Source organism: Stylophora pistillata, chromosome 12 (genome assembly GCF_964205215.1).
Source record: "Stylophora pistillata chromosome 12, jaStyPist1.2, whole genome shotgun sequence".
NCBI lineage: Eukaryota > Metazoa > Cnidaria > Anthozoa > Scleractinia > Pocilloporidae > Stylophora > Stylophora pistillata.
The window spans coordinates 19,620,150-19,644,327 of NC_142530.1; the positions used below are offsets into that span (position 1 = coordinate 19,620,150).

Genomic DNA, 24,178 nt, shown 5'->3' on the forward strand with positions numbered 1-24,178 from the left:
TTCCACGAGCAAAGATCTAAAACAAATATCATATTTTAACTCTCATGTTTTTCAAAACGAAAGCCGACTGATCTTCCAGCAGGAACAGGGCTTCGAGCTTACAAATTTCAAAGTTGGCTTCCTATTTGATACATTTTTTCCACAATTTTAAAAACAGTGTGGGAAAAAAACAAGGTCATTTAGTGCAAATAATTCGCAATAAGCGGACTTCTCTTACGTTCGCCTGGAAGTTAAGATTATTACGCAAGTCGTAAAGGTAAACTGATTAACATCGTAGAGATGGGTCAAATCACAACTCACCACGTACTCTGCGACAAAAAACATGTTAATCCTTATAACAACGGATAAAAGCCACCCTACACCTTGCATAACCCTAGGGTTGAAAACAACAGGACGACGATTAAATGGATTTCAATGAAAGACTAGAAAAGCCAAAAAGAAATTGTCAAAACAGTATCGAATAATAAAAGTTGCTAAATGTCCTAGCTATTCCATGCTCTCAGTTTGTTTGTTTGTTTGCGGCGAACGAGAGGAAAAGTGACGCATTTTCGCTCGCTTTTTTTTTAAATTGAGTCCACTAACCAAGAACCTGCAAAACTTAATCTAAAAAAAGGATTGGCTGTCATTGCTCTCAATTTAAACTTTGGTACAAGTCAGTCAGCATTGACCCAACTCTTTCAAAATTTAAATACCATTATTTTGTCTGAAATAAAACTTGGACGTTGGAGGGTAATCATACAAAGGCCAAACTAGCTGCCACATATTTACCTTTAATGATTTACGAAAACTTAGAGTTTCATCAAAGTAACACCCTCCGGGTGATAAAGCTTGTCTCACCACCTCGTGCTGGATAATGTACTGAGAACAATTTTTGCGTCCCATTTGACACTTACGGGTAAATTTTCTACAGCATTTATTACAGAATTTCGGAAATGCCTCAAAGCTGCGCTCTATATTAAAACCTACGGGATCTGTTACGCGCGGAAATTATACAGCATGGTACTAACCAGGGCATAGAAATAATACAAAGAGACAGCTTAGCTTACCTTCCATTCTTAAACGTTCTCATGATGGCTTTATCTCCCGTGAAATGCAACACAGGAATCAAAGCGAAAGGGAGCTGGCAAAGATAATAAAAGTATTAACAAAATTCTCGAGCGTCATTTAGTACTGAGTTGGAAACATTTTTTACTTCGATCTGTGCTTTTATTGTTACATTTACAGCTGCCAGTTCTATGAGTTACTCATCAGAAAACCAAGTGCTACACTCTTGTTTTTTTTTTTTTTTTCTCCAAACCAAACAAAAGTCGCTACCGGAACTACGTCACAGTTCAACCCTTTCACTCTCAAGATCTCATAAGAAATTCTCCTTACTGTCTGCCATACACTTCTTATGATATTAGTTTGGAGAATTTGATATTGGATCAACTAATAAACCCCTTATTGATATTTTTCTTTATTCTCATCACTTGTCTGCTTCATATTGCATTGATGTTGTAAGGAGAAATGTTGTCTTGGTCACTGGCGGAAGTAAACAAGGTTTTTTCGGACAAAGGTTTTTTGCCCTTGTAATACATATATCTTATTGGACGTTTTGTTACGTAGTATCGCTGAGTATTTTTACGAGTTGTGCCGTATTTTGACGAGTAAAAATACTCAGCGATACTACACAGAAAAACATCTAATAAGTTATTTACTATCCAACACGCCAAATTGTTATTTCAGTGCGGGCGAATTTCGCGGATGTTTGTTTACGAGGAGTGCGTGACAGAAGTATGCGAAGCGGAACGGAATTGGCGCGTTGTCGTGTTACTGTTTCTATTTTCTCCAATAAATGAAGAAATTTCCTGGTCGTGTAGCTGTTTTTCTTCGTTCGATTCATCTAATAAACTTGGATCTATATTTGCCAGCCATCCCGCCTCTTCGTCGTCAGAAATATGATTCAAGTTGTCCGTCATTTTTTCTTTTTGTAGCTTCAATTCAATTCTTCCCTTGCGCGACGCGAAAAAACCTGTCTAACCAGTTCTCTGGAGAACAAATACCGCCTGACATTTGTACTCGTCTATGGCGTTATTTTTACTTTACGGCATGCAGATGGATAATAAATGTAGTCCTTTTCCACCCTTAAAAGTGATTTTGCATTGTATTGTTTGGCTCTTAATTTTCTTTATTCTCTTGTTGTATTGTTATCAGGCTCCTTCTGAATGTGATAGTTTATGAAAATTGCAAGTGTTGATCAATTTTTTTTAAGACCAGCCTTGGAGCTGAATGAGCTATCCTGTGTAAAAAAACTTTTACTTACTCACTACTTACTTCTCTATCCATATCCGAATTCTTCTTGTTTAGCAATCAAGAGCTTCATTAGTTGGTGATCATTTTCTTTATTCTCGTGACCTTAATGTATAATTCAGGGGGGGATATTGTAAGGAGATATGGATGCTTGTCACTCCTAAGTAAAAAACATCGAAAACATCGAAAACAAATAAATACCATGCACACGTAAAACCTACCAATTTTCCACACCACCTTGCCTCGGGAGAAGAGGTTCCAATCAAGTCTACGGTATGGAAACCTTGACTGCATGCCGGTTGAAACATGGCTGTTACGGATGCGTTTATGCCCCAAAATGATCTCATTAGCACCTTACTCAATGCTGCCACTGAATAGTATTTATCCTTCATCGTCCGCCTCAGAAAACCGCCAGCAGAACTTGTCATGCGTTACCCTTTATGCGGGGATTCCCCGACCTCCCACAGATGACGTAAAACGACAACACACGTGACAGCATTTCTGAGAAAGACGCAATCCTTGCTTCATCGCGGAGGCGGCGAAACTCATTATGATGAGGTGGTGAACACATGTTCCAAGGAAAAGAAAACGATCGACCTTAATACTAAACTTGGATGAAGGCAATGAAACTACATAACAGAAGCGACCTGCATTCCATCGACTTTTCTCGTTGATTGATGCAATATATATGGCTTGCGTTATTAACCGAGCGTGAGGTCAAGATCACGGCCGGACATTGGCCGAGTTATTGCTTTTTGCATATTTACGGACCGAGGGACGAAGTCGAAGGCAATAAAAAATGCAAAAAAATGACGAGGCTAATATCCAGCCATCTTGACCGAACAAGCTTGGTTAATGAAGGGTTTAGTATATTGCAAGAGATTTCGCGTTATGAGAATGACTTGTTTACTCGAGAACCGGGAAACAAAGCCAACTGACTGTTTTTAGCGCAACAAACTCAAGAGAGTTGTTTCTGTTTTCTTTGTTTGGACCATCTTCTGTCGCTTGTACATTCCTATTATCATCAATCACTATCATAAAACTGTTCCCAAATGAAAGAAAATAACTATAACATTTGCTCAGGAAGAGAAAGCACAGCCAAAATTCAAACAAAATCACACTTAGGCAATATGTTTATTTCAATATTTGTTTGTACATTTTACGCTTCAATACAAAACATACCTAAACCTCAAGGAGCAAGGCCTACGTCATATGAACACACACACACACACACACACACACACACACACACACACACACACACACACACACACACACACACATACATACATACAAACAAACATACATACATTAATTGACCACTCCCCATAGGGGCTTTTCAGGGCCAACACCAACCCATCCCACCCAGGGGAGGACATCCACCACACAGTAATCTCGTGCGTGGGAAATTAATGTCTCCTACCCCTAACCCTGCAGAAGACGGGGCCTACGGTTTAATGGTAGCTCTGAGTATTTACTATTTAATCAACCAACATCCCTGACAACTGACACTAATTGTTGCTCATTACTTTTTCTTTAGAATTTTTGCTTTTCAATGCAACCTCAGACATGCTACTTACTAAACCTACTGCACAGATGCCTTATTGGGGCAAGTGAACAACCATTTCGTTGACTTAGGGACTGATTACATGTGCCCGGCTGATTTCTTTTGTTTTGGTGAAATCAGCCCAGCTAACCAGGCCAGCTTGGCTCATGTAATCAGGCCCTTAGAGCTAGATTGTATGGTTGGGGGAGGTCACAAGAAATTTCTACCGCCCCATCCCCATCCCTCTCCTTCGCTGTGACCATTGCTCACCCCCTTGATACAAAATAATTTCTTTCTCTCCCAAGTCTTCCACTCCTGTAAGAAAAGACACCAGTATAATTTTCACTAAGAAAATACCAGGCACTTACGCACCAAAATAACACTTGTTCTGCAAGCTGACTACACACCTCAATTGTGAACCAAAAGTCAGGCACATCATGTACATTCTAGAGGCATTTTTTTCCACAAACCAACCAAATGCTGGTTTTCATTTCTTGTTGAGAAAAATCCTCAAGTTTCTTTATTATTAATGGCAATTGTGTCAGTTTTACTATGAAATATTGTTTCTTTCATTCCTTCCCCAAATGTTAAGCTCAGTGCATAGTGGATTATATATATAATCCGAAGGCATGGAATCCTTGTCATAGCAAGAATATTGAAAGTTGCCTTTATTTGCTTAGGCAAATTATCACCTCCACAGGGTATTTACTGGGAGTTGAATTTATTTTAATCAGAGCAGGAGAAAACATTGATTTATGTCAAACTTTCATGTGAACTCTTCTGATTTTTACAAATAAGAAAGTCAATAAATTTAAAATAAATATAATAAGGAGACTGTTGTTTATTACAGAAAGTAGGTTCAGTTCTTTTTTAATTTCATGAATATAAAAAACATAAAAGAATGCAAGATACTGTCAAACCTGTATTGCAGCAGTGGCTCTTGAGGAATGGCAGTGTGTCACCACTTGATGCAAATTGATGGCTTAATTAGTACAAGTTGACTAACAAATGACATGAGTGATCTGTGTGTAATATTTGTCCAAACAGTCCAAAGAAGAAAGATCATTTGCAATGTAATGATGACAATAAAAATCATAATACAGATGAAAAGATAAAATGCACTGATTGGCTAAAAAACTGCTGCATTTTTGTGTGACACAAGTGCACAGTTATGACACATTAAATTACAAAGTGTATGCACTGTTAACATTTTCTCTGTTTTGACTTTCTGTGATGCTTTTTTCCTGTAAGCTACAACATGATTTCTTGTGCCACTTGGTGAAAATAAGCATTTGTTAATTTTTACAAATTGCACTTGCTTTATGGGCTTGTGCAATTTTGCTGTCTTTGAAAAACTAACTTATGCTTATCAATACCAAAATGCACTCAAAATCAAACCTATACATTGTAATTCAAAGTTTTCAGTGGTAGAGCATTTGATGGTGAAATCAGAAGTCTTGGGGTTAAACCCCTAGCTTGTAGGGACTGAGATTACTTCCTCACTTTTCCCTTGTGACAAAACAAATAACAAGTTTTTATTTAGGACGGTGAGCGCAGTTGTTAAGAAAAGTCACCTTTAGTTTTTTATCAAGTTGATAATCAGTCAACCATAAAACTGCAGAGGATAAGGTGAAGAACAAATTATGAATTGAAAGTAAAAGTCAATGTTCAATTTGGAGACACTTTCATTCCTAACATCGTTCTTCACCAAAGACAAAATAACGTATCAAACAGTCAATCACGGAGCAAATTATTTAAATCAGGAAGAAACAAAACAATCAGCATTTGATAATCATCCATATTTAAAAATCTTTATTTTAAGTGCTTAGCTTTGCTTCTACACTGATAATTAAAAGAGTAACTAAACCTAACTGGTTGATTGCAATCAAATGTTATCATATAGTCAATGGAAAATATTTATTTTTATCTAACTTTAATAGCTAGCTTCTAAAGATACAAAAGTGCATTGGCATAAGCTTGAAATTTATAATATAAGAACAATGCAACTTAAAAATGGTGTTGCAACCAACTGAATAACGAGAAAAACTACCTGTAGTTCCAAAAATGTTTAGGATTTCCAATATGAAAACTTTCTTATAACCTTTTAAGATTACATGCTACAGAGTGAGTTGATGTCATGCTTTTTAATTTGACTTAAAATAGAACTAACCTAAAGGCAAAAGTAATTAATCATGCACTTATGTGACATTTCTTAAACAATTGTTTCAGATTTATTAAGGGTATTTATAAGAAAATTCATTACTTGACGAGGGAATTCCGAATTAAATTGCATACAAAAACCGATATCACACGAATCGCGAAGCAATGAGTGCGATATTGGTTTTCAAATGCAATTTATCGTGGAATTCATAAGTGAAGTAATGGATTAACTACAAGTTGACCAGCAAATGACACGAGTGATAATACATGTAATATTTGTCCTAACATTCCAATGAAAGATAATTTGCAATGTGTTTGTCTCTCTTGACTTTGTGTGATGCTTTTATTTGCGAGTTACTAACAAGTAACAAGATGATTTCTTGTGTAATTTGGTGAAAATAACCACTTGCTAATTTTTACAAATAGCACTAATCTTGCTTTATGGGCTTGCGCAATTCTGTTGTCTTTGAAAAACTTACTTGTGTTTATTAACACCAAATTGCACTCAAAATCAAACCTATACATTGTAAATAATTCAATCATAGAGAATCTGATAGTGAAATCAGAAGTTTCAGGGGTCAAACCCCTAGCTTGTGGGGACTAAGATTATATCCCAGTTTTGGCCTGGTGACAAAACAAATGACAAGATTTTATTTACTTGTCACAAATGACCTTAATTTCGGCCAAGTTGCAACACATTTTATGTTCTCAGTAATAGAGCATCATTCTGATGGTGAATCAGAAGTTCCAGGGGTTAAACCCCTATAGCTTATGGGGACTGAGATTATTTCCCTGCTTTGGCCTTGTGAGAAAACAAATAAGTTTTTATTTAGGAAGGCAGGCACAATTGTTTAGAAAAGTCAACTTTAGTTGTTTTTCTTTTCCAAGTTGATAACCAGTCAACCAGAAAACTGCAGAGGATAAGGTGAAGAGAAAACTATAAATTATGAACTCCACCAAGGAGAATGTTGTTTATTAAAGAATGTTGGTCCATGCAGTTTTTTTTTTAATTTGACGAATATAAAAAACATAAAAGAATTCAAGATACACTCAAACCTGTATTGCAGCAGTCACTCTTAGGGAATGGCAGTGTACTAGTGTCACCACTTGATGCAAATTAATGGCTTAGTACAAGTTGACCAACAAATGACATGAGTGATCTATGTGTGTAATATTTGTCCAAACAGTCCAAAGAAGAAAGATCCTTTGCAATTTATTGATGACATTAAAAATCATAATACAGATCAAAAGATTAAATGCACCGATTGGCTGAAAACTGCTGCATTTCTTGTGTGACACAAGTGCACAGTTATGACAAAAATTACAAAGTGTATGCACTAGCTGTTAAAATTTTCTCTGTCTTGACTTTCTGTGCTGCTTAATTTTTTCATGTAAGCTACAACATGATTTCTTGTGCCATTGGTGAAAATAAGCATAATTGTTAATTTTTACAAATTGCACTTGCTTTATGGGCTTGTGCAATTTTGCTGTCTTTAAAAAACTGACTTATGCTTATCAACACCAAATTGCACTCAAAATCAAACCTATACATTGTAATTCAAAGTTTTCAGTGGTAGAGCATTTGCTGGTGAAATCAGAAGTCTTGGGGTTATAAACCCCTAGCTTGTAGGGACTGAGTATATTTCCTCACTTTTCCCTTGTGACGAAACAAATAACAAGTTTTCATTTAGGACGGTGAGCGCAGTTGTTAAGAAAAGTCACCTTCAGTTTTTTTTTTTTCAAGTTGATAATCAGTCAACCATAAAACTGCAGAGGATATATAAGGTGAAGAGCAAATTATGAATTGAAAGTAAAAATCAGTGTTCAATTTGGAGACACTTTCATTCCCAACATCGTTCTTCACCAAAGACAAAATTACATATCAATCAGTCAATCACCGAGCAAATTATTTAAATCAAGAAGAAACAAAACAATCAGCATTTGATAATCATCCACATTTAACAATCTTTAATTTAAGGGCTTTGTTTTGCTTCTACACTGATAATTAAAAAAGTAACTAAACTTAAGTGGTTGATTGCAATCAAATGTTATCATAGTCAATGGAAAATAATTATTTTTAACTAACTTTAATAGCTAGCTTCTAAAGATACAAAAGTGCATTAATTGGCATAAGCTTCAAATTTATAATATAAGAACAATTTACAACTTAAAAATTGCAACCAACTGAATAACGTTGCAACCAACTAAATAACACGAAAAACTACCTGTAGTTCCAAAAATGTTTAGGATTTTCAATTTAAAAACTTTGCTATAACCTTTTAAGAATCCATGGTAGCTAGGCTACAAAGTGAGTTGATCTCATGCTTTTTTAATTTGACTTAAAATAGAAGTTAAACGCAAAAGCAATTAATCATGCACTTATGCGACATTTCTTAAAACGATTGTATTTATAAGAAAATACATTACTTGACAAGGGGATTCTGCATTAAATTGCATACGAAAACCGATATCACATGAATCGTGACGCAATGAGTGCCATATCGGTTTTCAAGTCAAATTTAACCTGGAATTCATAAGTGAAGTAATGGATTAAATACAAGTTGACCAGCAAATGACAAGAGTGATGTTTGCATGTAATATTTGTCCTAACATTCCAACAAAAGATAATTTGCAACGGGTTTGTCACTCTTGACTTTGTGTGATGGTTTTTTTTTGTGAGTTATCAACAAGTAACAAGATGATTTCTTATGTAATTTGGTGAAAATAAGCACTTACTAATTTTTACAAATAGCACTCATCTTGCTTTATGGGCCTGTGCAATTCTGTTGTCTTTGAAGAACTTACTTGCATTTATTAACATCAAATTGCACTCAAAATCCAACCTACATTGTAATTCAATCGTAGAGAATCCGATAGTGAAATCAGAAGTTTTAGGGGTCAAACCCCTAGCTTGTGGGGACTTAAAGATTATATCCCAGTTTTGGCCTGGTGACAAAACAAATGACAAGTTTTTATTTACTTGACACAAATGACCTTAATTTCGGCCAAGTTGCCTACACATATCATGTTCTCAGTGGTAGAGCATCATTCTGATGGTGAAATCAGAATTGGAAGTTCCAGGGGTTAAACCCCTAGCTTGTGGGGACTGAGATTATTTCCCTGCTTTGGCCTTATCACAAAACAAATAAGTTTTTATTTAGGAAGGCAGGCGCAATTGTTTAGAAAAGTCAACTTTAGTTGCTTTTCTTTTCCAAGTTGATAACCAGTCAACCAGATAGAATTCAGAGGATAAGGTTAAGAGCAAATTATGAATTGAAAGTCAAGATCAGTTTCAACTTGGAGACACTTTCCTTCCCAACATCATTCTTCACCAAAGACAAAATTACATATATCTTATTAACCAAGTGCGAGAGCCGTACTGGGAGAATATCGGCCTGAGGTCTTGACAGTACGGACCTTGCTGCGCTCGGTCCGTACAAAAAAGACCGAGGGCCGATATTCTTCCAGTGCGGTCCCGAGCAAGATTGGTTAATAAGAGATTTATTATACGACTGAAGTTCAAAGGGACACAGGTGCGGTATCATTCGGGACCATTCGGGACAGTGCCTGGTCCAATACTTCGAGAATATTGGACCGGCAATAGAGCATTTTGATTGGTTGATTTTAGTTATTGGCCCTCTGACTGCTCGAGTCGTGTAATAAATATCAATATTGATCACAAAGTAATTATTTAAATCAGGAAGAAATAAAACAATCAGCATTTGATAATCGACAACACTGTACAATCTTTATTTAAGTACTTGGTTTTGCTTCTGTACAATGATAACTGAAAAAGCAACTAAACAGTGCAGTTGATTGTAATTAAATGTTATCATAGTCAATGGAAAATATTTATTTTTATCCTATTTGAATAGCTAGCTTCTACAGATACAAAAGCACATTGGCATAAGTTTGAAATTTATAATATAGAGCAATACAACTCAAAAATGGTTTTGCAACCAATAATAAGAAAAACTACCTGTAATTCCAAAAATGTTTGAGGGTTTTCAATATGATAACTTTCCTATAACCTTTGGGAACCCATGGTAAGACTACAGAGTGAGTTGATCTCACTTTTTTTTAAATTTGACTTAAAATAGAACTAAGGCAAAAGTGACTAATCATCTATGGGACATGTCTTACACAATTGTTTCAGATTTATTAAGGGTATAGTACAGTATAGGAAATTACACTCTGCAAAACAAATTATGACCTAGTGAGGCATATCCAACTGGTTTGCCTCTGTCCGGTGGAGATCTTTAAACCCCATGTTTAGTTTTTATGTTTATTTACAATTTGTTTGATTTGGCCCTGAAAATCCCCATCAAGGGAGTGGTCCATTAAACCTGTAATCAAGTGAACCCGTGCCTCTGGGAGTGTTCCTAGTTGATTGCTCTATCAACTGAGTCACAAAGTTGCAATTGAACACCAAGAGCAGGACCAGAAGCATTCAATCAGTTGCAATCACAACCTGTTCAAAACATGATTAATTCATTTGCTGCCAACACATTCCCTGTGTAAGAAGCAAAGATCCTACTGAAAATTTCCTAGCTTATCACATGCGAATTCATAGCTCATCTGTTTGAGTGGCCAACAAATAGATAGAGGCACAGGTTTGTACTCTGTAAAATCCTTACTTTTTTAGGCTTCTTCAACTGTGAGGATCACCTCCTTACTGATGTAATTATGGAGGGTTGCTACAGATAAGGAGTTTTTGGAAATTTCTAGAAGGCCAATTAGTTGTGCTAACTGGATACCAGGGCAATTTCATGCAATGCTCTGGAAATTTCTACTATGTGTTGCAAAGGCCCATAAAATATAGAAAAGAGTTATTTTGTAACCTTCAAGAACACTCTAAAATGCTTAATAAATGTACATAAATTACCATTAACCCATAAGAGTTGATTGTCATTGACTGCAAGACTGCTAAGTATTTAAAGAAGTTAAAGAAGGCCATTGTGGTCTAATCTAGGGATGCTTTCCTACATTCATTCCTACACGCACACATGAATGCATCCCTGAAAAGGTCTTTTTAGTAGCAATATTGAAAAATCAAATGCAAATTCTGAAGAATAAAAACTTAATTATGAATCATTATTTTAATTGGTTAAAATGTATGAAACAAAAGTTGTTATATTTCTTAAAGTTGAATTGAAAGCAGTTCAAATACTATTTTTGTTTCAGAAAAGTTTGTCTACAAGTTTATCAACATGTTCAGAAGAGATTTTGAGATAACAGTGTTAACTGTGATTTTTGTATCAATAGCGACTGTAGTTTTAGCCAGTAATAGGCTGTTGTTGTTTTTATTTAACCTTACAGTTGTATCTTACACAAAACTATGAAGAAGGTTGAAGTGTTTATGGAGAAATTTATCATGAGATAAAAGTATAAAGGGCTCTATATATATACCTTCAATGCACAGGACATTGATCAAGTACTTTTTGAATATCTATGTAACTCCTTCAATCACAAGAATATAACTTTGGTTATTAGTGTTCTGCTTCACTTTCGTGGATTCAATCTTACCATACCATCATGTTCAAGAAAACAATATAATAACAAAGGAAAGCATTTAAAATACTTTATAAAACCAATCAATGAACCTAGAACGGCAACAACATTGCTGACACATTGATCTATTCAACTCCATATTACTTCAGTTTTATCTCTTTTGCCCTTGTTAAGTTTACCTATTCACCATCGTCTCTTCCCCTCCCCCCCCCCCCACAAAAAAAAACAAAAGAGATGGTGTATCGTGATTCCATGAACTTTTAGCAAACATTGAATGGGGGAGGGGGTCTGTTGATGATTTAGAGTGCGGTAGAAACAGGACTGTTTTTCTACACGTAACTCTTAATTCTCAAACATCATGTGTAAACTAATCTTGACGCTGATTGTAGCTAAGAGAATATTAGAGCCGTGATGGAGAATTGTGATGCTTACCCTAAAAGTCCCTACACATTCCCAATAACAGGAAAACATCAAAAACAGCAGTTTAAAAAACTATTACCTTGTGACTTAGATTAATACTTACAACAACAGCAATGCGTCCCTCAGTAGTCACTGTAATCCCTGCTACGAAAATGATCCCATCAATTTGGATTTCTACACTACGCACAAACTCACCATCTTTGCTGTATATCTCAACCTGCAGGAGTTTCTTCTCTGGTCTAGCACCAGCGATGACGACATGTTCACCTGTTCGGTGAAATGTAATGCTCGTGTAGTAACAGTCATTTCTTTGCAGTTTAAATTTGTTAAGATGGTCACCGTGTTCACTGAATATGTGAACACAGGAACCTATCCAGTCCACTACCATAACACGGCCATCATTGGCGACAGTGACATCCGTTACAGAGTTCAATATTCCTTTGCCAAAACTGCGAAAAAACTCTCCATTAGTGTCATACTCCTCCGCCTCCATTCCTAAAGTCAGTACTTTTCCCGTGTCAGTCACTGACAGTCCTGTGTACTTGCGCGAGTCCTCTCTCCTCAGACGAAACCTGTGATACGGGTCACCGGTTTTCGCAAGTTTATAAATCCACCAAGTCCCTCGGAAGCTCCTCGGCCCGATCAGTACAAAGATGTTGTCGTTCGTGTCTGTGGCGACATCGTTAATATGTAACTCTGTATTTACATCATCGCTAGGGAGACTGAAATGTTTAACAAACTTGCCGCTTCTGTCAAACACCTTCACACAACCATCCCCCCATTCCGATACAATGAATTCTCCGCCGGAGTTTGTAGCGATGCCCGTCGGCGTCTTCAGCTCGTGCTCCCCTTCGTCCTTCTGACCTAATAACAATAGTGGAACACAACAGTGCTCCATGCCATGTTTAAGCAGTACTTTAGTTATTCTTGGGTCGTACAATGGATCGATTTTGTTTTCTCCAGTATCAATAGGAGGCCAGGTCAAAAAGTGTGCGTCTTCACCAATCGTTCGCGTGACATCGTAGATGACACGATTCACGTGACAGACACTGAAGATAATTTCCCTTCTTTCCTCTTGACTGAAAAAACCTCTCACTGCCTGGATGCCTTTCTTGAGCTGAACATCAAAGCTATTTTGCACTGCAGGCAGACAGTTTAATTCCTTTACACACACTCTGCATGGTGTTACTGCATCAGCAGGATTGTCTACTGTCTCTAATATGGTCGCCATAACTCGATACTTCATGGCCAGAATGCGGTCAGACATTTTCAGGCCTTCGTTTTTGAAGGCCCTCGTTGCTTCTTTTCGAGCATCTTTAAATCTCTCCTTTGCAGTGGAAAGCTTTCTCGTAGCTGATTCATCCAGGCCAGTAAGCTCCAACCTTCTAATTCCTTTAATAAGAGAAAATGCTTCACCACAGGCCGCCTCTGCTGTTGACGCACCACAGTCGTTTCTAGACTTTACTATCTTAAACACTTCAAACAAGAACGCCATTCCCTCCTCGAAAAAGCTGATACTTGTTTCTAAATCTTTCCTTGATAAAGCGTCTAACTTTGACTTGATGTCGTCGATTTCACGGACGATCAAGGAGTGGAGTTTCTGGTCTGTTACATCGCCATCTTTAAGTTTTTCCGCGAGCTCATCTCTGCCTTTTGTTACGAGTAAGCCAATAGTTGCTTTAAACACAGCAGTTACAATCGAAGACATAACTTGAATCTTTTTTTCTTAGGTGACGCTACTTTACACAGTGCAACAGAGTTTGAACAAAATAAACATGCAGTTTTCGAAAATTCCGCTCATCAATTTGGATCAAAGTTCCAGTTCAGTAGTTTCAGTGCTTTGTAAAAGCTCAAGACAACAGGCGATCTAATAATTTTAACCAACCGTATCGTCATCAGGGGAAAAAAAAATAACGATCCCAGCGGTAAGAATTTCAAAAATTTGTTGTTAAAGTTTGTCTTAAAGAGTAACGAGGTTGGAAGTCGTTTCAACTTCTTCATTACTGGTTCTTTTACAGCGACGTAATAGACCTGGAGAATGATGACTGAACAAACTGACCGGAATGCAGCGGGTATCAATGAAAGAAAAATCACTCCAGGAACCAAATGAGCTGAAGCAAACTCAATATTCATTGTCATCTTACTTCGCCTCAGGCTCAAAACACCTTTTATGTATTCGGCTCCAATTGATGAAACGAGACATAAGTAACTGCGAAAAAAGTTCTCAAACCAATGTGAGTCTCAGACGGTTTACTTTTTATGGCATATTGATTAATTAGATTCGACTGGAATAATATCAACATCTTTCGTGTTTAATAAACCCCATTTCAAAACATTTCCATTACTGACTCAATATAAGAAGACTGTTGACCCTTAAGAAATCACGTCAATGATAATTAGTGTTTTTGTCGACGGAAACAGATGTATTTTTTTTACAGCTGAGGTCAGTTGACATTTCTAGATTTCAGTCGAAAACTATGGCCTTCCTTTCCGCAACTAGGTTACGATAAAACGACATCTTTTCCGAATTATATGTCCGTAAATGTTCCAGAATATCTTTCAAGATCTTGATTCATCTCCATAAAAGATAAACATCAAAGTTTGCTTAACGGTAATGACGCAGTTCAGAAATAGCTCGTCATTGTTTCACTCCGCTTTTTGTTGTGTCCCTGAAGGAAGCCGCTAGATTGTTTGTTTGTCATCCCACAACGTAATGAGTGTAGTCTTACTATTTAAATAACAGTGCTATTTTTTCTTCACGAGCAGCAAGATGATTTAAATTGACCCTTTCTTGACCTGAGGTTTAACCGCTAACCATTAATACCATTTCGGCAGGAACACTACGAGGAATTGGAAAGTTTGTTTTTGAAAATCAAGATCAAAATCTTATAATTAAACTCCAGTATTCTGCTTTATGGCTGGAAAAGATTCTTTTTTTCTAGTTGGGTATCTACTCAAGACCGTCGAGATCGTAATTTTTTCTCTTTCGGGAAAGTGAAATTAAATGCTGTCACATTCAATTACTTCCGAACTTTCTTCAAGTGTATGTATCATTCTTGGTGGGGAGTGTAACGTTATTTCTTATTAATAAATAAAGGCTGATAGTTTCTAAAGAAACTGTTTGGGGCTGCGTCGGTGGGGGTAACGAAATAATTTGAATATATCAACAAAGTTGAAATGGTAAATTGGCCACCGTTACGATTATAAAAGCTGACGTTTCGAGAGTCAGCCCTTCGTTGAACTTCAAATATTCATCATATCTGATTTATCATCACGGGTTTATTACGAATCAACTTAATTAACCGCCTGCTCCCAGTTGGCTTGTTAGCTCAATTGGTAGAGCGCTGCACTAGTATCGCAGAGGTCAGTGGTTCGAATCCCGTACAGGCTGATTTTTTTCAGGTCTGATTTTCGCTATTGCATAAATAGCGCTCTCTACTGCGAGAATCGTGCATCATACGTATCTATAACCGCAGTTCAAAATATATGAACTTCATATATTCATCATAACTGGAAATCATGTTTCCGACGACCTAATTTTCAAAATCTTGGACCCCTCAGAAGGGGAACAATTCGATCTCCAAACCCCCCTTGACTAAATCCTGGATCCGCCCTGGTTACATTGTTACCTCCACCGACGCAGCACCAGAGTTTCTTTAGAAACTTATACCCCATGCAAATAGAGGTTGGTTGGTGTTTGTCTGACTCTGAAAATGGCTTGGAATACACCAGACGCATTATTCCAAGCACCAAGCTAATGTGATCCAAAAACAAAATCATTGTTTATTAAGCACTGCACTCTCACGTCATGTCGATTTAACATATTTGTTCAGCTAGAAGCCGAGGGGTTTGTACATAAATTATTGGGCGCACTTAATTTGGAGCCTCGCTCTGTTGTGCGACCCTCGCCATACTCTGGTGAAAGTGATTAAATAAATAAAGCTGGAGTTAAGCGAAATTTGAGCGAAAGAGAGGGGTTTAGCTTATAGTCAAGAGTTTTCGAAAAAAAATAGAAGATTTAGTACATTTGAGCAACACCAAATGGACATGTTTTCATTTAGAAGCCGAGCTAAGTCGAGAGCGCGAATGGATAGAAGTCCGAACCGCTTTGGGATATCATCCTTGTTAAAATCCTCGACAATTGCAAGGCGTGGCCCTGTCGCTGTCTTGTCTTGTTGATATATAGGAACAAGCAATTAAAACTATACGATGCTCTGGGTAGATTTCGCAAACCGGAACAACTAGTTGTACCTTTCGTTACACAAAACTACTGTATCACGTTTTTAAGTGTTCACTCAATCTTGGTGACATTTTGATTGGTTAAGGTGTCCTCTTCACGGAAATTAAAGGCGGGCTTTCGGACCCAGAAAATGTTACCTTCTCCTTGAATAAAGGTGGCAAAAATTTGTGAATTACGTTGAAAGAAGGTGTAACTATAACTGAACTGTACAACCGCTTGGCCGTGGAAGGTCTGCGTACAAGATTAGGTTTCTCGTACACAGAAGTGTCGTTTCGATAGACTAACAAATACAAACGTTTTATTGACATTTCTCCGGGACCAAACTTGTTTTCCCTGAATGAAGGTGTTCACAAATCAATGGTGTTCTTTCCACGGCAGAATGGTGAATGAAAATGGAAATGTTTCTGAAGAATGAAAACCAACTCTCTTGAGCCCTTTAAAAATGTCTGTATATTTAGCGTTCACCCAATTTTGCTTGAGGAGAATGGAACGTTCTTTTATTCAACACAGAGGTATCCATCTACTAACTTTTTATAAATTGAACATTTTTCTAAAACCGAACTTGTGCCCCCCCCCCCCCCCACCCCTCCCTTTCCCCTCTCGGATAGGCGTCCCAAAGAAGAATTCCCAAAGGTATTGCAGTTTGAACATTTTGAGCTCTTTTGTGAATAGCCTTTATTCAGCATACATTAGAATTTATTAAAAAACATATTTCACCTTCTCTTTACGGCTAAGTCGTTCTTACTAAGAACGGATCTTCTTACGGTAGCCTTCAAGATCAAGGACCGGTAGAAGGATTCAATTGCAAGGCAACACTTGTCGGTAATTTTGTCCGTTCTGTTACTTGGTTAAAAAAAATATCCCTATTCACTATTCAATTACGTATTCCTTTTTTCATTGTTTGTCACAAAGCTGTACATATCATTTATAACACTACCTAACATGGTCTACAAAATCTCTCCCTTACTTTTAATCTTAAAAAAAAATTGCCTAGCTTCATCGTGAAATAACATGAATCAGAAACAAAATAAAAACAAATCACAGTTTCACGGGTACTCTTTTTTTCTACCTATTTCCTGATAAATATCGTCGTTCATTCACAAATCCCGCATGTTGAAGTCAGCGTATCTTTTACAAAATGAGCGTCATTAGGGAAAGGGGCAAGGGGAAACCAACCAGTCAAACGTCAGCGCATGTGCAAACGCTGTCATAGCAATGCGCAACTCTTGGCCCATGTTTTGGGGCTGCTATAACCAGGTTGCCCCTAAAGAGTTAGAACCAAACACACTCGCCAGTAAGTTGAGGTGTTTTACATATGTATAACCTTTCTTTTTAAATGCTGAAAACAAACAAAATGGCACATAAACAGAAGCAGTTTATCTGTCGTTCTTATCAAAAGCTTAAAAAAGTAACACCTTTTGGTAAGTACTTGTTGTGATCCTTAATGTATGTTAATGTATGCAAATGACCATGTATTCCCACATGTTCTCAATTATGTATTGATGCATGTATGAAGGATTTCATCAAGTACCTACCCACATTTTACGCCGTGCTGCTGGCCAATTGAACGTACGCGCTCATGAAATTCCAGATAAGTAATCAGTGATTTGAGGCTAATGTTTAAAATATCTTATAAACATAAAAATTGACGATCGTTTAATTCCAGAAATTTACTGCAGTAAATCTTGAAAAAATAGTTAACTTTCTATTGAATGGAATATCAAAACACCATTTCCATACCTTGATGAAATCCATGAAGGTGAACCCAAGCGCAAAATAAACTTAATATAATAAATCACGAAGCCATCATCATTATCATTTTGTCAGGCCCTTTCCATTCGCATTCTTATTAAACTTCAAAACGAACTCTCCTTTCTCCTAAAAAGGAAAAAAAGAGTTCTGCTGTTGCACATTTCAACTCTTTCCTCTCATCCACAACAAATTGCATCCGACAGGGTAATGGGCTCCTGCATACGAGGAGTCGTCATATATGACGCACCCACTACACGTCATCCGTCCAAAGTGAGAGATGGGGGGGGGGGGGAGATCTCTTCTTCAGGTGGGGCGTGTTTGAGTTAAGTAGGTACACCATAAAAATCATCCTATGGAGACTGTTGATAGGTCGGTAGCCCATATTATATTGGTGATTGTTTCTACCGGATAAATGGTCGGAAGGCCAAATTGCAGACGATGGGCAACCCGAATTGATGAAGTCTCCTTTACAGCCGCTATTTGGTCTCGTCACGCAAAGTGCACTCTTCCCCACTGTTACGTGCACGAATGACCAACAAATGTCCGCTAACAAAGCATATATGAAAATAGACTCCCGAGTACGATATATGGCACGCAACAAAAATGTAACAACAAGCAGTTACCCATTTCAACTATTATTTAATTAGTTTTACATTGTTTAATTTACTTAGGTTAAAGATTAAGTAAAGCAGTTCATAAAGCAGGCTTACAATCCTTCATGCCGTGTAAGTGTTCGTTGTCTTGATCAACTTCCAATTCCAACATCCGCCGACTGAAGACCACAGCGCTTGGCTTTCTTGATTTATCGCATTCTTTCCTTGTACACAAACTCTTCCGGAGGACTCCATAGTAAACTCTATATTCTCTATCTTCTTCCTCTCTCGACTATCGTCTTTTTCATCTCTTTCCTCTCTCCGGATATCGCAAGGTCAAAAGGTCATAGCCTCGTCACAACATAGCTTCCACAACTTCAGTCAGCAAGCCACGAGGGTAAGCCCTCGGGCAAATCTCTCTTGTACTTCTCACAAGCCAGCTTTTATACATTTACTTTAGTTATCTAGAATGTTCTATTACTATTTATAGCGTATTACAAGTTGTACTATTTTTGGAAACTGCTGAGTCACATGAAAGAAGTTTCTGGAATATTACAGATTATAGATAATTCTAGAAAAGTCTGGGATTGCGTGACAGATTCAGTAAAAATAATTCGATCCTCGTAACACCACCAACAGGTACTCGGCCGGATATTATAAGGCCCGATAAAATACATATATCATATTAAACTTTTTTTTCGTGTAGTACCGCTGCGTATTTTTACAAGTTGTGCCGTATTTTCATGCTTAACAACCCCCCGTGTGCATCCATCACTCGATGGGTGCACGCTGCACGCTGCACGCTGCACGCTGCACGCTGCACGCTGCACGCTTGTGGTGTAATCTATCGGCAACATACTTCTCCTGAACAATTTCAAACGTATTTCGATATGACAATAGAAAGACTAAGCTCTACTAATAAACCGATATATGTCATGGGCGACTTCAACATTGATCTCCTCAAGTCTGAAAACTGTGATTTTTCTCATAACTTTCTGCTGTCCCTGCAAAGTTACTCCTTTTTTCCAGTAATTGACAAGCCTACAAGAGTCCATAATAATTCTGCCACACTTTTTGAAAATATTCTTGTTAACAGAATTGGCTTTAAACTCTCCAGCGGCAACATTGTCTCAGATATAAGTGATCACTACTCTCAATTTTGCATCATCCATTCTCCATCTTTAAAATCTCGCTATCAGGGGACTAAAATCCGTGACTATGCGAGATTCTCGGAAGAAAACTTTATTAGTGATATTTCTCAAACTGACTGGACCGTTTTGACCTCTAATGGCTCTATTGACAAACGCTTTTCTTCGTTCTACAAAAAATTGAATAAACTTGTTAATAGACATGCTCCTCTCAAAATTGTATCAAAACGCAAGGCCAAGCAACTATCTAAACCGTGGATAACTAGAGGTTTACGTAGATCAATAAAAATAAAGAACGATCTCTTTTACTCTGGTGATATGGTTACATACAAGCTGTACAGGAACATAATTTTAAGCCTTACTCGCCAGAGTAAAAGACTTTACTATCAATCCTATTTTAGTAGAAACCTAAATAATATGAAAAAAACTTGGCAGGGGATTAACACTTTAATTCATAAGCACAAAAAGACTAAGCTCGTATCGTTGCTCCAGCTTCCAGACAACCAGGTTACAACACATTGAATTATCATTTCGCATCTGTCGGACCTAAACTTGCTAATAGCATACCATTATCCTCCAGGGACTTTAAGAATTACCTCGGGAATTCAAATTAATACAAATTGAATCTTTGTAGTCATCGAAAACATGACTTGAGCCTCTCTTGAGAATTTTCTACTCAAAAAATACATTTGTACAACCTTCCTTGATTAACAGAAACTGCAAATTAACAAGAGCAGCACAAAGCTGAAAAATTTTTTCAGAATAGCATCTTAGGTAAGAGGGAATAAAACTTAAAATCTTAAAATCCTTTAACCTGGCGTTAGCCCTCTCTACATGGATTCTGCATTTGGCAAGCGACTTAGTTACTTTTATTTCATTTTCAGTAAATTTACCATTGTTTAAGAATGGGGGAATATTTACAGACACACCCCTCGGAACTATATCTTGGATTAGAAAGCCCTTGTCAGCAAGAACAAGATCTCCTGGATAAAGGTGCTTCAGAAAACCAGACATTTCCACTATAGCCTTATCTGAAGTTGATCCAGGGTAAAGGTTAGAAACATATGTTATGACCCCATTAGGTGCCACACCAACGAGTACTTTAAATGAATTCATACCTCTGTATGAAGAATAAGTTGCACTTTGATGACTCATTAGGCCAGGGGTGGCAACTTCAATGTCTGTGCAATCTATTATGATCTGACAAGAACTGAACTGTGTAAATGATGACGGCAAACGAGTCTTATTTTTCTCCCTAGAAGGTACTGTTGACATCAAAAAAGTGAACAAAATCTTGTGCAAGAGATGAATAAATGTAATAACAATATTAGATATAGTAGTTTCACTGCATGAAAATAACTGAGCTATATGAAGGTTCGTGTAATTCTGTCTAATCTTTATTAAAGTTATGAATATCTGGTCTTCAAAACTTATTGATTCCACCTTCCAGCCATGAAAATATATTATTGAGTCTTTGAATCTTAAAGTATAAAGTACAACTACATCAAATACTTGCTTAGTTGGAAGACCGGTTTCCATGCGTATTACATCGTCACTTAACGTAGACACTGAGTATTTTTCTCTAAAAAATTTTGACTTCTCTTCGTGTTGTTGAAGGTCATTTCTCAGCTGCTTTACTTCTGCTTCAAGGATTATCTCCGAAGCAGTTAAATCGTTGAGTACGTCCCGTTCTTGATCTTCACTTTCGTTGCTCTGCAAGGCTTCTCTCATTTTTTCGATGTCGACTAATTCCTTGCCATCTGTACTTTTTTCCAATTTCTTCTTCTTCTTTGGTGGCGGGTTACTGCTAGAAGGAAAAAGTTTTCCTTCGTTGTGCTTAAAAATCTCTGGCCCAAATACCTTCTCGCCATTTTTGAAATGGCAGCTGGAAACACGGCTGTGTTTGCTTGGTTCTCGATCTTCTCTCCTGTTGAAACATATAGAGATGTGGAATGTATTTAGATCAGAGTTGGATTTTGTTAGAAGTAAGTCGAAACACGTAACCATGCACTGAACGGTTCCGTGCATGCGGCAATATAGCGTCAATCCAACAAGTAACATGTTTATTAGTCCGGAAGCCACAATACTTTAGTTTAGCTGCGATATTCTGGTTTTACAGTATATATGTAAGTTAACATACAAACCTTAATAATCTTCTCCATCGATCATACTCAGATTTTTTCTTTTCTTTGCTCGGGAATGCAAAGAAGCGACAGCAATGACTCTCAGACTGGTGATTACATTCGGGTGCGAAACACAACCATTTCGCCTAATTCTCCAATATTTTGGATTTCTGCAAGATATTATGGCCTTATCCTTCTACTTCCAGCATAGCTTGAATGTACCACGAGCGTCAAACAAGGAGTTCAAAGTCTGCAAAACGGAGCTTCACATGACGCTTGCGTCCGCCATATTGGATAGAACAGTTTGTTTAGAACTGAAAAAAATGCGGTCATGACAACGTGACGTCATACTTTGCCACTCTATTCTTTCTTCTTTGATGCTGTCACTTCTACTGAAATTGAAATGGAAATTTTGAGTACTCCATCAAAAAAAGCCTACGGACTTTATTCATGTCCAGTTCGTCTTTTGAAGTCCGCACGTCAAGCTATATCTCATACCCTAGCTGAATTACTGAACATGTCCATTTCAACTGGTATCTATCCCCACAAATTAAAGCACGCTATAGTAATTCCAATCTATAAAGCAGATGATGAAATTGACCCAAACAATTATCGCCCAATATCGTTACAGTCCGTGTTTAATAGAATATTCGAAAAACTAATGTACAAACACCTAAAATCTTTTATAAATAAGAATGATATATTTTTTACATCGCAATATGGATTTAGAGAGAACTGCTCTACTCAACATGCAATTGTGGATATTCTAAATACAATTCAAAACAACATTGATAAAAAATCACATTCCTGTGGCATTTTCATTGACTTGAAAAAGGCCTTCGACACGGTTGATCATTCGATTTTGTTGCATAAATTACACCATTATGGAATTAGAGGATTGATTAATGACTGGTTCTCGTCATACTTGTCTGTCAGGATGCAATCAACCCAAATCGGTTCTATTGTCTCTAGCAAAGACAGAATAGTGTGTGGAGTCCCTCAAGGTTCTGTGCGTGGTCCGCTTCTTTTCTTAATTTATGTCAATGACATGCATCGTTCCTCTAAAAAAAGGTTCACTTTTACCTATTTGCTGATGATACCAATTTACTATACGTAGAAAAAGATCTAAACAAACTTGAAGTTGTCGTGAATGAAGAGTTATTAAAGTTGTGTGAATGGCTGAATTCAAATAAATTATCTCTTAACGTATCTAAATCTAATTTCGTTATTTTTCATCCTTATCAACACAAACTATACCGAGAAGTAAACCTTAAAATACTTGATAATAACTCGGAGCAATTGGTATCTCTTGAGCGTAATACATATGTTAAATACCTAGGTGTTCTAATTGACGGTAATCTCTCCTGGAAGCATCATATTAACTACATTTCCACGAAAATAAGCAAAGGCATCGGAATTGTTGCAAAGCTAAGACACTTAGTACCGCTCACTACTCTTATAAACATTTACCGCTCGCTCATTGAACCGTATATTTCCCGTGGTCTCGTTGCTTGGGGCCAAGCCGCGAATACTCACCTAAAGAAAATCGTTATTTTACAAAAGCGGGTTCCTCATCTAATGCACTTTTCCGATTATACATCTCACAGTGCTCCTCTTTTTAGTCGTTCGGGAATTTTACCGATAAAAATGCTTTACTTCAAATTGGTTGCCTCTCTGTTACCTGACATCAAAAATCGCTGTGCTCCTCCCAATATTTCTGAACTTTTTACTCACTCTGAACAGGTTCATTCCTACTCTACTCGTTTCTCAGTAGCCGGAAGCTTTTATATAAAATAGGCGAGAACAATTCATCAGTTGTTTTCCTTTTCTAGAGTTGGTGCGAAAATATGGAATGGCATCCCCCCTGAAATTCGTAAGCTAAGGAAAGCACCTTTTAAACGTGAGCTAACTCACTTGCTTTTGAAAATTCTTGAAATTGAGGAGATGAGTGTTGACTTGCGCTACCTTGACCTTTCTAGCTTATATCTGTATTTCAACTGATAAGCTTTCTCTTTGACCTGTTAAAAACTCCCTTGTGTGACTGGCCCAGTTAAAACCTTTAACATGATTATCACTACTATTATTTATTATTTATTTTTATTTGCTCATTTATTTATTTATTTCATTGTTGCGTGTGTGTGTGTGCGTGTGTGTGGGTGTGTGTGTGCGTGTGTGTGTGTGTGTGTGTGTGTGTGTGTGTGTGTACGTATGTGTGAGAGCCTATACAGTGTCTGTTTAGGTAGCCCACCTAGAATAGCTTTGCTAACTGCGGGCTACAAAAGCCTTTATTTCTTTAATTTAAAAAAAAAAAAAGAAATAAAGTCAATTTGAGTTTTTTTTTTTTAGTTTTTTTTGCGCGCTAACCATTTCTTAAGTGCACTGAGAAGACTAAAATT

The 24,178-nt window shown here is 37.2% G+C and overlaps 2 protein-coding genes across 2 annotated transcripts; both read right to left on the reverse strand.

Annotated features, from left to right (window-relative positions):
* Positions 1-3,393: 3,393 nt before the first annotated feature.
* On the reverse strand, positions 3,394-14,108 carry LOC148719153 (protein meiotic P26-like). The gene has a single exon (XM_088741258.1). It carries the CDS (start codon positions 13,632-13,634, stop codon positions 11,991-11,993), a length of 1,644 nt encoding a protein of 547 aa, XP_088597384.1. The 5' UTR covers positions 13,635-14,108; the 3' UTR covers positions 3,394-11,990.
* Positions 14,109-20,092: 5,984 nt separating this feature from the next.
* On the reverse strand, positions 20,093-21,938 carry LOC148719154 (uncharacterized). Its single transcript, XM_088742018.1, has 2 exons — positions 21,804-21,938; positions 20,093-21,586 (listed from the first exon to the last, which is right to left on the reverse strand). The coding sequence occupies exon 2, from the start codon at positions 21,388-21,390 to the stop codon at positions 20,332-20,334; it is 1,059 nt and encodes a 352-aa protein (XP_088598144.1). The 5' UTR covers positions 21,391-21,586; positions 21,804-21,938; the 3' UTR covers positions 20,093-20,331.
* Positions 21,939-24,178: the final 2,240 nt, after the last annotated feature.